The sequence below is a fragment of the Notolabrus celidotus genome, chromosome 11, assembly GCF_009762535.1.
Source record: "Notolabrus celidotus isolate fNotCel1 chromosome 11, fNotCel1.pri, whole genome shotgun sequence".
NCBI classification, from domain to species: Eukaryota; Metazoa; Chordata; class Actinopteri; order Labriformes; family Labridae; genus Notolabrus; species Notolabrus celidotus.
This window is the reverse complement of record NC_048282.1, coordinates 2,949,147-2,962,483: the sequence shown is the minus strand read 5'-3', so window position 1 is coordinate 2,962,483 and position 13,337 is coordinate 2,949,147. Positions and strand designations below refer to the sequence as shown.

Genomic DNA, 13,337 nt, shown 5'->3' with positions numbered 1-13,337 from the left:
TTTCATGTGAATCAGCTGACTGAAGGTATTGTGCACAGCGGAGATGCACAATCCCCACATGTGTTTTTTCTCCACCACCGGACTGATTCTGACCCGGTTGCGCTCCCGGCTGTCACATGACCACGTTCACATGCTTATTTTTCTCATTAAGAACAAGTAGACAGAACACTGGACACTGTGAGTCTGAAATATGTTTCTGTTCAGTTCCCTTGTTGAAGTCTGAGCCTTCACTTTTATGACTGTATGTCTGCAGAGATTATGAGCCCACTCCACATGATGATATTCAGCATGTTTAACATTTTGAACACCTCAATATGATCCGTAGATATTCAATACTGTCAGTTATATAGGGAAATTTGTTTCAGGGGAAAAACAGATTTGGCATTATTTTTGACATGAAAAACATTTTCATTTTTTTTAATGATTAACCGATAATTGATCGTTAACATTTCCAAAGATCGATCATGGAAAATACTTGACATTTACATCCCTAATCAGAAACTCTCTGACACTCGACTGTACCTTTCTATTTTTAAATAATAAGACACTCTCTGGTCTGTGCCATTTTTACCTGCCTGAGCCAAGGCCAACCTGTCAGTAATGAAACCCTTATAATTGCACCTTCAAATTCCTGGACTAAATACTAAAACAGGACATCCTTATTGTCACGTTTTGAGTAAGTAGAGGATTTTAAGTGTTACAGACTGAACTGTCTTCCATTATGTAATGCTTGTGTTCAAATGTTCTAATGAACTTGCTCCTCAGCCTTTCTACTAACACATGAAGTGACTTCAGATCTGACCAACACCTTTCACTCAGACAGCTTTGATATGTGAAAGGATAAAAACCCTGGTACTCAATATGTGATCACTTAGTCATGGAGTGATCATCAGTTCAGACAGAGACTTTGAGTGTCAACACTACCCCTCCTAAACAGATTTCCTCTCACTCCTCACCCCCCCTCCCCTCTCTGCTCTTGTAACGTGCGCCACCTTAAATGCAACACCAATGTTTATAAGGTTCCTGCTTCTCAGCCAGAGTCTTTGATATCTTTGCCGTTTTCTCCCTTATGTTCGTGTCGTGGCAAAAGGAGGAATTGAACATTTGCGTGAAGGCTGTCCGCCCTTGTAGCAACAAACTTTGTTTGGGATCTTCGCGTTCATACTCTTTTAAGGAAGTAGTGCCGTACTCACAACCAATCAGAACAACATAGTAGGGGCCCGCTCTCAACCAATCAGGACGGAGGGTCGGAGAGTAGCTTTGATTGGTTTGTGATAACGGGAGCAATGGGAATTATCTAAACATACAGTGGTGGAAAAAAGTTTTCGGACACCAAAGATTTGGGCATTAAAAGTTACAGTATATACCGTTCACAAAGACACATCAGTATCTCATTTTATGATGAGATAAAACCTTTAAATGAGCTTTACACAGAGAGGGCTTTCATTATGTTTCTGAAAATGTGCATTAAAAAAAAGTCACAAAATCAACACCTCCCAGCTTTTTTCTATCTGCTACTTTTTTGTTAATCTGTTGTTATGGAGTCAGTTTTCAGATTTACAGGAAACAACTTCTTGTTGGTAAAAGGTTGGACTAGTTTTTGGATCATGTCTCATGATTTTCAAAGTCCTGACCAAAGAAACACATCATTATCTAAGACAACTTAAGGTTTGGCTTTAGAGTCCACATAAGTTCAGATTTTGCAGCTTTCGGACAATAAAGCTAAACGGTGACATGAAGCACTTAAAGGGCCGGGGCGCTGGTGGCCGGTCTAAGCGCCCCACATACAGAGGCTAAAGTCCTCGTCGCAGAGGTCGCCGGTTGGAATCCTGGCTGTGACTGTGCAAAAGGTCTCACTGTATAGCATCTGCAACCCTTTATTTTGAAGGATCAAAAAGGATGTTCAATGTTATATCTGCAGATGACTTTTATTTTGAAGGGACAAAAACAGGATCCACAGAGGCCCACCTGCACATCCCCTCAGTCAGTGATGCAGCCGATTGGAGGAGACGTCTCCCTTCTCCTCACCTTCATCCTTTTCTCTTCCCATCCCTTTTCACAGTTTTTGAGTGCGTCCATAAGATTAAACCACCACACAGCTTCACCACACAGCTTCACCACACACCTTCACTTTCATGTTCACCATCATAAGTAAAAATCAATGTCAAAGGAAATAAAAGGAGTGGAAACCAAAAGAGAGTGTGTCACCATCAAATATCTTTTCATCTACAACATCCATGTTCTGACCGGACAAACTGTGACGATTGCAACCCTACAGATAAAATCACCAGCAAACAGTTAATCTCCCTGAGGTCTCAAGTGTGGCATCTAGTACACCACCACCTCATGTCCTGCATGTCTTCCCCCCTCTCTGCTCCCCACATTTCCTGTCTCTCTTCAGCTGTTCTATCATAAAGGCACAAAAGCCCAAAAATATAACTTAAGGGGTTTCCCTTAATCCAGGGGTTCCCAAAGTGTGGGTTGGGACCCCTTGAGGGATCACGAGACACCAATAGGGGGTCGAGAGATGTCTTCCAAATTATTAAGTATTTTAAATGTGCTTATTTTACCCATTATTTAAAAAATATAGACAAAGATAGTGATTACATTTGACCCTGCAAATAAGCACATGTCATTAGTTTTCTGTCTTTCTTTGTTGCCAGATGACTCCTAAAGTCAGGGTCAGGGTTAGCTAACAGTTCAGTAACAAAAGGATCAGTAGCAGCAGGTTAATTCACAGCAGCACAGGAAACAGCCACATGTGCATGTAGGTAAACTCATTTTGAAGTATGAAGCAACATTTAATCACTTTGAGGGACAGTGGGGGTCACAAGTCTTTGGCATCTATATATTTTGGGGGTCACGGGCTGAAGAGTTTGGGAACCCCTGCTTTAATGTGTTGACAGGTAGAAGGGGATTTGTAATGAAAGGTGGGAACTGGAAGCATTCATAACAAACACCTTCAAAATGATTTAACTAAATTAAGAATAAAATATATGACTGAAAAATAAAGCATCATGAAGTTTTGCAAAATAATAAATAAATAAATAAATAAATAAATAAATAAATAAATAAATAAATAAATAAATAAATAAATAAATAAATGCAGAGCTATCCAGGGCAGATATAAGATAGAGACCGTTTCTGAAAATCTAAAATATGTAATAATAATATATCTGAGGGCATCAGAGTCGTTCCTGCCGTGTGCTGGAGTCTGTATGTTCTGTGTAAATATGTCACTTTTACTCCGTCTGTTTTTCGGACTCACCTCCTTCTCCTCCTTTCTGTCCCTCTCGTCCTCGGGCCCCATGAACGGTCCCAGTGTCTCCTCCCACCACTCCTCATCCACGCGCCTCTTCCTGGATGACGTCATCCAGGTGGGGTCGTACTTCCTGCCCAGGTCCTTCAGAAACCCGTCTCCGTCCACCGACACGACGTACGTAACGGGCGCTGTGGCGTGCTTGGAGCAGAGTTGAGGCGCGTTGACTCCGCGCTCCACATCCACACAAACCCAGGAGGAGGTTTTTTCCAGATAAACCTCCAACCACTCATCTGCTCCAGGTCCATTATTCTTTTTCCCACTCCTCCGATTTGTTGTGTTGTTTTTTGTTCCTTCTCCTTCTTCTTCATCCTCCTCCTCCTCCTCTTCCTGTCTTTTCCCCCCACTGCTCCTTTTCTTCTGCGCTGGAGCACTCCTGCTGTTGGACACTTTCCTCTTCCCGTTCTTCCTTTTTGTAGATTTGGCCCCGCTCTCTGAGTCTGCACTGTCCTCCTCACTTGACATTTGAAATTCCTCCTCGCTGGGCCTGTCCTCCTCTTTCTCTCCTTCACTGTGGCTTTCCTCTTTGTAGCTGACTTTTGATGCGATGCTGCGGCGTTGTGAATTCTTCGGCCTCTGACCCCCTGACATTGTAACCTTCTCATCTTCTTCATCATCCTTCTTAACCTTTTCCATCTTCACTTTCTTCCCTCCTCCGCCTCCTTTGGTTTTGTCCCCTCCTGCTGGTCTTTTGGAGCCTGTGGATACCTTTGGCTCAGGGGGGCTGGTCTTGGAGGTTTCCTTGCCTGCAGCCTTTTTGCTTTTTCCTGTAGCACTAGCATTTGTTTTAGCCTCTTTGCCCTGGAGTGAGACAAAGGCAGATTATTTATTTATATTATTATTTATATGAGATCACAAACACAAGTTTATACTGAGTAATCAGTGTTTGAAGAGAAACATATGCAGAAGAAATGGTGCCTGACTGAGTAGAATATCAGATACAACAGACACAAACAGTGAAGAAAGTAATAGTTAGCAAAGCAATAATTATAATCAGTCAAAAGAAACTTTAAAATAAGTCATAGATTAACAATATACTGCAGGGGTGTCCAAACTTTTTTCAAAGAGGGCCACATTTGATGTTGTCAGAATACCTCAGGGCCAGTGACTCCTACTGAGACTTTGGAATTCTAAAAGTTATGAAATCTCTATTTAATAACAATTATTTTAAATGTTTTCTCTACAAAACAGTTACTAGGAAGTACCATGTAAAGATAAGCAAACGTTCTTCTTCTAGAGGAAAATGTTTTTCATTGGGGTCGGGCAATGTGGGAAAAATATTGTATCATTATTTTCCTATGGCAGGATCATGATCTGGATTTCATCACACTTCTATTTCATGTTGTTTTTAAGACTGTTCTGACCAGCAGACAACATTTTAAGAACTAAATAATTATTTTCCTGAGTTCTGAACATTTTTTATGCATCAAATTTGGCCTTTTCTGCACAATTTCATAATTGTGATCTTGTCTTGTGTCCTCTTTTGTGTCATCTGAACTTTTAGTGTTCATCAAGAACATTTTCACATCATGATAAAAACATTAATTTGAAAACCTGTCAGCTTTAAGAGTTCTTGTGTTTCTTCTTTATTGCCATCTTGAAGAATTCCCAGTACTTTGGCTTTAGAGAGGTGGTCCATATGAAGCTTTTTGAGACGTTTCTGGATTGACTTTAGTTTTGTTTGTGCGCTTGAAAGAAACTGCAAATGTACAGATGATTCAGAAGGTGATTAAGTTATGTGCTATAAATAACACAATTCAAGATGGAAGCTTGGGGCCATAAATAAATGGACCTCGGGCCGCAATTGGCCCCCGGGCCATACTTTGGACATGCCTGATATACTGCTGCCTTTAGCTGATAAGTGGAAGTGGTATGCAAACTTTAGACAGAATCTCCTACGAATGTAGCAGACAGTAGGTACTGCCTACTACATACTGTGTTTGAAGGTAGTCTGTAGTCTGTTCTGTTGGATCTGGTCTGCAGGATGCTGGGTCAGGTGTCGCTGGATTTCCAGTTTCAGAAAGTGGAAGTAAACAACGACCAAGCTGATAGATAAACTGCTTCTTCAATATCACTTATGATTTAAAAGTTAAGAAGTGGTTTATATGGAATTTAATCATTTTCACAGCACATAAAAACTGAGTGACCCCGTCAAATACGAAAAAAGAAAGAAGTTAGCGCTGTGCATTGTGGGAAACAGTAAGTGAGGGAGACTGGTCCGCTGCAGACTGAGACATGTTCCTGAATCAGTACTACATCCTGGTAGTTTTGGCATACTGCAGATTTTACTCTTGTTCATATACTACAGCAGGCATGTCCAAAGTACGGCCCGGGGGCCAATCGCGGCCCAAGGTCCATTTATTTATGGCCCCAAGCCTCCATCTTGAATTGTGTTAATTATAGCACAGAAATTAATCACATTCTGAATCATCTGTACATTTACAGTTTCTTTCAAGCGCACAAACAAAACTAAAGTCAATCCAAAACGTCTCAAAAAGCTTCACATGGACTACCTGTCTAAAGACAAAGCTCTGGATATTCTGCAAGAATATAATTAGGAGGAAACAAGAACTCTTAAAGCTGACAGGTTTTCAAATGAATGTTTTTATCATGATGTGAAAATGTTCTTGATGAACACTAAAAGTTCAGAAGACAAAATTCTGAAATTGTGCAGAAAAGGCAAAATTTGGTGCATAAAAATTGTTCAGAATGCAGGACAAGAATTATTTTATTCTTAAATTGTTGTCTGCTGGTCAGAAAAGTCTTAAAAACAACATAAAATAGAAGTGTGATGAAATCCAGATCATGATCCTGCCATAGGAAAATAATGAGACAATATTTTTTCCCACATTGCCCGACCCGAATGAAAAACATTTTCCTCCAGAAGAAGATAACGTTTGCTCATGTTTACATGGCTTGTAGAGAACTGAGGACTTCCTAGTTACTGATTTATTGAGAAAAAATGTAAAAAGAATTGTTATTAAATAAATATTTCATATATAACTTTTATGATTCCTACGTCTCAGTAGGAGCCACTGGCCCTGAGGTATTCTGACAACATCAAATGTGGCCTTCTTTGAACAAAGTTTGGACACCACTGTACTACAGACTTAATATTGGCCAAATCAGTACGTCCCTATAGTACAGCTTCTACGACTCGTCTCATCACTATCACCTCTCTCTCTTACTCCCCTCTATCTGTCTTTCCAGACCCAACTGGGTCTCAGCAGATGTCTGTCTAACATGAGTCTGGTTCTGCTCGAGGTTTCTGCCTGTTAAAGGAAGTTTGTCCTCTCCACTGTAACTAGCTAAATACTGTGAGGTGCAATGCTCATGGTGGATTAAGGTGGGGTCAGACTGAGTCTTATCCTGTCTTGGTGTTGGGTCTCTGTTCATAATTTGACATAGAGTGGTCTAGACCTGCTCTGTTTATAAAAGCGTCCTGAGATAATGTTTGTTGTGATTTGGCACTATACAAATAAAGATTGATTGATTGATTGATTGATACAGTGGTGTAAAAAAAGTTTTCGGACACCCCAAATAATGCATTGAGAATCTCTCTTAGGTCTTCAAGTGCAATTTCTTTTAGTCCAGTCACAGCCAGGTTTATTTATTCTTTGTTCAGTTTTGAACACATTCTCTGTTATTTGTTGACCTTGAAACCATCAATGTTGAGAGCTGACATATTGAAACTGTCAAGAATTTAGCTTTGTTAGTTTTTCTTGTAAACAATAAACAAAAAAATTTCATTAGTATTTGTTTATGTCTGTCTAATGCTTCAAACACAAAATATACTTTTCCACAAATATTTCATGACAATATTTGAGATTGTGTAAAATTTGAAGGGTGTCCGAAAACTTTTTTACACCACTGTGTAGTAGGCGGCGTCGAAAACAGCCTATGACAAAAGCATACACTACCAGTCAAAAGTTTGTAACCACCTTCTCATTCAGGGGTTTGTATTTATTGTAATGATTGTAAACACTGTAGATTAATACTGAAGACATCAAAACTATGAAAGAACATATATGGAATTATTGAATGAACAAAAAAGTGTTAAACAAAGCAGAATCTGTTTTATATTTTAGATTCTGTAAAGTAGCCCCCTTTTTCCTTCATGACAGCTTCATAAACTCTCAGTAATTATAGGAAACACTCCTAAATTTGTCGTAGAATCATCACAATTCAAAGCTTTGTTATGAATCTTGGGGGACAGAACCTTTGCCAATGCCGGCTCAACTCCCTGGATCTCTCTCCCTCCAAACATCTGCAACTGTAACTCACTCAACTCATTTAAAAAGCCTACAACACATGACCTCTACTTCTGTCCCTATCTCTGATCTACCTTACCTCAACTCAATACCAATGTGAGTTTGCACTCTATGTCAAGCATCTTTGAGTATATAGTAAACACACAGTTCCTCCAACAGCTGGAAGAACCTGTGTGGTGTCATTTCTTTTTTTTAAATTTCCTTTACAGTGCTGAGGAAGAGACAGTCATTACCTTGGCTGGCGGGGCTTTGAGAGGAATGGGCTGCAGAGAAAGAACCAGTCGACAGAAGAGCTGCAGAGACCTCAGGACCAACAGGAACAGCTGTAGGAACCAGAGAACATGAAGAGCGTCATTTATTATCTGTTTATTCTACCTTATACTCACTCATAAAAGCTTTAAATGGGCCTGTTGGGTGGAAAAAATACCAACATGAGTCATCTCCTGGTGGTTTTTCACTGACAGGCTGGCAAGCCGCCTCCCCAACAGGGCCCAGGGGTCTGGACGCTCCTCACAGGAGAGACTGGGGTTGAGGGTGAAAGTTGCTCTAAACCTGAAGGGGAAAGACTCTCTCCATGTTAGCTTTATAAGACGAGCTTCTGCCACCATAGCACATCATATTTCATATTTCACAAGCACACACCACTTGAGCAGTCCAGAGAGGTAGTTCTGGTCTATGCGTCCTTTGGGGACCATGGCGTAGTGAGAGGGCAGTAAAGACAGAGTTATGGCGAGCAGGTCCGGTTCACTGCACAGGCGGCTGCGGAACATCCCGCTGGCTATCAGACACATGAGGTGGACCTGAGGGACCAATTACAGGCTTGTCAGGACCAAAGTTTGGATGTGGTGATTAAGGAGACAAAGGTAAAGGAAACAGCTGAGGGTGTTTCACCTTGTGTGTGTCGATGAGCTGGTCCTTCTTGAACCGGTTCACCATCCGCTTCAGATAATTCTCAAACTCTGCCTGCCTCTTTTGCCTGGACAATAACAAACACAGACTGTTAGAGCAGAACATTTAAATACTGCATACTTGCACTATAATCTTGAATAAGAACACACACACATTTAGGGATGTAAGGATACACTCTACCAACAATTCGATTTGAATCCTGAATTTTAGTTCACAATACGATTCACTCACGATTCTCTACCCATTTTCAAGAAAACTGGATTGAACTCAAAATTTAAATAACTATTATTTTATCGCAATTCTCAGATATGGACAGTTGCAATATATATTTTTAGATAGTATTAGAAAGGCCCCGACACTGACCACTTTTAAGTCCAGACAAAAAACATTCCTCTTTCAGGCTGCTTTCACTGCTCACTAATGGACGCAAACCATATATAACCGCATATTTTTATTTTATTTTTTATTGTAGTTCTTATTCTTATTCCTATTCTGCCTTGTACAAAGAGAGCACAGTTTACTGAAGTCAAATTCCTTGTGTGTTCAAGCATACTTGGCGAATAAAGCTGATTCTGATTCTGATTCTGATTCAAACCCATTTTTAAACCTTTTAACTAATTTTACGTCTTAATTTTTTCATTCAATGTCAATTTTTTAAAATAAGCTATTTTTCAATTTAATGTCAGAGTTCACAATCGAATTTTGTTGGGCTGTCAGGCACCCTATGGGGGTGTCAAGAGGTCTGAGCCAGCTTCTGGCAGTGCCTCGACACAGAAAAGATTCAATGTGTGAGTCTTAACCCTTGGGAAGACGTTCTGAGATGAATTAATAATTAAAAGATATTTAGAATAATCCTTCCCAATTAGAAAACAGACCCAACAGACTAAAAAAACATTCCTCTTTTTAGCTGCTTAATCCATCCTTTAAATGGATGCAAACTCATTTTTCAACCTTTGTTTTTATTTCTGTACCTACAAACTTTTAATTCCTTTTAACAAGCTGAGTTTTAAAGCTAGGGTTGGTAGTCTCGGAAAACCAGCATGAATTTGAATGTAGCTTTTCCTCATGACTCCGTCTAATCCCTCCCCTCCTCCCTCGGAGCTCCTCCAAAACGACGCCCCCCCGCTCACATGCACGAGCGCCGCTGATTCTCGACCATATGATGGTGACTGATTCAAAACCGGTCCTCACCAAAACATTCTCATAGTGAAAGTTAAAAACACAAACAAACATGGCTGCTGTTAGTACTCACAACTGTCATGCTAGCTTTATCCAGTTGTACTGGTGACACGATATCAGGAGAAAAGTTATAACACATATATAATACTGTAACAGCTCTACTGTTTGTTAAACGTGTTCAGTGTAGATGTTCTTAATTCCTACAGTGTTGACGGTCAGTGAAGGCATCAGGAGAGGTGTAGAGTGTGCGAGTGGGAGAGAGGAGAGGAGAAGTTCTTCATTCATTCAAACCTTGATTGTTGTTTTGTTGGTTGTCGTGATCACGGCCGACAGTGACCGGTTATTAAAACTCAACGTGTTCACCAATCGGCTCGTCATCCAGCAGCGTCCGGACGGACGGTACAATACATATATATTTTCTGTAGGACTTACTGAATGTCATTAATTATTCTGCTTGTTGGTGAGAGCTTTTTAGACTCTGATCCGGACTACAGTCCTGAGCAAAGCACCTCATCAGGTCAGAGGGGACAGGCCCGAGGACGAGCGAGAGGGGTAGGAAATAGAGTCAGGGGAAGCAGAGGCAGGAGACGGGGACTCGGAGGAGTGCAAGCCGGGGAAATGTACGCGCAGGAGGAGGGCAGAACGGCAGGACGGGATTTGATTGGTTTAAAATTTGGGGAGCCAAAAAAACGGTGATTGGTTGGTGTTTTCCCAGGTTTACTCCGGCTGTAGATAGCAGCTTTTTTTACCTCTTTTTTAAGAACACATTATGTATTGATTACCATCAGGACATAAAGATCATTTTAACCAGTATGACAAAAAGTGTATCTCAATCTAATTACCAACCCCAGCTTTAATGACATTGTTGAACTAATTTTACTTTCTTTCTTTCTTGATCTTAGATTTTTAAATATTTCATGTTTTAATGCTTATGTTTGTTTAATGTCATATTTTATATTGGACATTTTCTGACATGGTATGGTGTTATGGAATTAACCTGATATTGGATCTATTAAATGTTGGGCTGTCGGGCACCCTGCTGGGGTGTCAAGAGGTCTGAGACTGAGACTCGACACAGAAAAGACTCAATGTGTGAGTCTTAATGCTTGGGAAGAAGTTATTTGTTGAATCAAGTGATTAAAGGTTCATTTCGGTTAAGACAAGACCGGTTGAAGGGGGCTGATTATTTATAATAATCCCTCCTAATTTACATAGATAATAAGACCCATCACTATTTACTATGTACGTTAAGTTAGAGAGAGAGAGAGAGAGAGAGAGAGAGAGAGAGAGAGAGAGAGAGAGAGAGAGAGAGAGAGAGAGAGAGAGAGAGAGAGAGAGAGAGAGAGAGAGAGAGAGAGAGAGAGAGAGAGAGAGAGAGAGAGTAGATCAAACATACAGTAACCGGCAGGTCAGCATATAAAATGTTCTATAAATTGTTACTGCTCTGGTTTTTGTTTTTAACTCTGTAAAGCACTTTCAATTGCTCTTTGTATGAAAGGTGCTTAATGAATAAACTTGCCTTGCCTTCATTTTTAAGGTGTGTTGTAACTCAAATAAAACCACTGCACACTTGTTTTTCAGCACCTTGCAAGAAAACCCTAAAAATGACCGTAAAAAAATACCTTGTTGGAAAATTTCAGAACAATTATAGAGAAATGGAAAGTGAATGATTCCCAAATGAAAGTGTTAAATATTAAAACAAATAAGATAAATCTCTTTAAATAAACTAAAGTGCAGCTTCTGCTCCTGGCTGTGAGTTGACATGTTTATCTTCAGGGATATCAGGGACAGCTAAAATGCTGCCGTACCTCAGACTGTAAACACAAAGGTACATCCTGACCTGCTCGGTCTTCACCTGCTGCCTCCATGTCTGTTACACTCCACTCAGTGAGTGACGAGAGAGCAGCGCAAGAGACTTCATGATAACAATAATAATATATCGATATACAAATGTTGTTGGATCGATTTTAGTCCACCCTTATTTGTACCGATATTCTACCGTCTTGTGATATATCCTTACATCCCTACTAAAGCATCCATTAGTTGTTGAAATGCATACACTGATCTTATTTAACACAGTTTGAAAGTTTGAAATGTTTTCTACATTTCTTGAAGGTTCATTATATTCATAGCTTTATGTCGTATGATTTGATATAAACACTTCATTTAAAAATAATTATGTGTCTGCATGCCTCCCATTAGTATATCAAATATATATATTCACTCATGCTCACATGTCCACTTACTTTTTCCTGACTTCAGGAGTCTCGATCTCGATCTGGACTGGCTCAGAGGGCAGCACGGGTTCTGGAGGTTCAAATGAACCCAGCGGCCCATCGAGCTCTGATCAACACAGACACACTTCATTATTTTGTCTCATGTGCTCCCTACTTCACTCAACATGTGTGTGAAAACAATCCTGATCATTTTTGTAATATTACCTTCAACTTCCTCCCAATCATCCTCATCCTCACTGTCGTCATCGTGGTCGTCATCGTCCTCCTCCTCCTCATTTTTTACTACTTCCTCTATCTTCTTGGCGTTCACGAGTTTAAATTTAGGTGCTGCTGATGTCACCATGTCAAAGTCATTGCTGTCAGTGTCCTCCTCCTTCACCGGGGACTGGAAGTACTTGCTGGTTTTGGCAGTAGTGGTTGAGGTTTTGGTGGAGGAGCTGTTCCCTGCAGCTTTTTTTGCAGAAGCACGTGGTTTGGGTTTGACCTTCCTCTTGAGCTCCTCCTCTTTCTCCATGATGTCATTACCTAGGGACAGAGAGAAAGAAATTGCACTTTTGGTTTCAGTCTTCTATTTCTAACTGTTTACCTCTGAATACAATTAACCTCCTTTATTTTAAATGAGATGTATTCAGCATCCATATATGTATGCAGTATTATCATTTGTACAATCAACCTAAACAAACATCACTGTAACCTGTAGCCTGTATCTGCCTCTATTCTGCATTTGATATTATTAGCAATGGAAAGTTATGTAAGGTTTATATTTTAAAATGTGTTTAACAAAAAGGTGTTAGTTCTTTTTGTTAATAAATACAGAGGTGAACAATAGTCCTACGAAGGAAACTGAAGTGGTGCTGGTAAGAAGTTGGGAGGGTTCAGTGATGTGTTGTGACAGTTTCTGACAGAGTCGTCATGAAAGCATAAAAACCACATGAAATACAAGCCCCTGATTATCTCAACCACAGTCTCATTTGTTCATGGGAAAAAACAGCCTCACATTTTCATGCTACTGTCACAAAGAGAGAATCTGATCCAACACTGATGCATGACTGACACTGACATGTTGAATAATATTGGAATAAAGAAAAATAAAGAGGGAGAGCAGCAAGCAGAGGTGACATGTAAAAATGAGTTTGAATGAAGCAAAGTTTAAGTCATAAAAAAACAAAAGTGTGTACTAATCCAGTTTTTATGTATAGTGTATGTTTTACATAGACAGTCCTCCTCTTTTTCTCTCTACACCCCCAAACCTCCCTAAATAGAGAAGAAAGAAAAGAAAAGAAAAAGATAAAAGATGAGGAAAGAACAAAGAATGAAAGGGAAAAAAAGACGAGGAAGTGAAAAAGAAAGAAAAAGTTAAAAAAAAAGAAAGAAAAAAGAAAAAGAAAAAATAATGAGGAAAGAAAAAAATATGAGGTAAGA

General features: G+C 39.8%; 1 protein-coding gene across 1 annotated transcript in view; it reads right to left on the bottom strand.

Moving 5' to 3' along the window:
- Nucleotides 1–13,337, bottom strand: part of xpc (xeroderma pigmentosum, complementation group C) — a 35,276-nt gene that overhangs the window by 19,793 nt on the left and 2,146 nt on the right. Inside the window, exons 2-8 of the mRNA XM_034696390.1 lie at nt 12,120–12,440; nt 11,925–12,021; nt 8,482–8,566; nt 8,233–8,390; nt 8,022–8,142; nt 7,824–7,913; nt 3,269–4,120 (exon numbers count right to left, since the gene is read on the bottom strand). Of these exons, the coding sequence (XP_034552281.1) occupies nt 3,269–4,120; nt 7,824–7,913; nt 8,022–8,142; nt 8,233–8,390; nt 8,482–8,566; nt 11,925–12,021; nt 12,120–12,440 (1,724 nt within the window). The remainder of the gene's footprint in view (nt 1–3,268; nt 4,121–7,823; nt 7,914–8,021; nt 8,143–8,232; nt 8,391–8,481; nt 8,567–11,924; nt 12,022–12,119; nt 12,441–13,337) is intronic.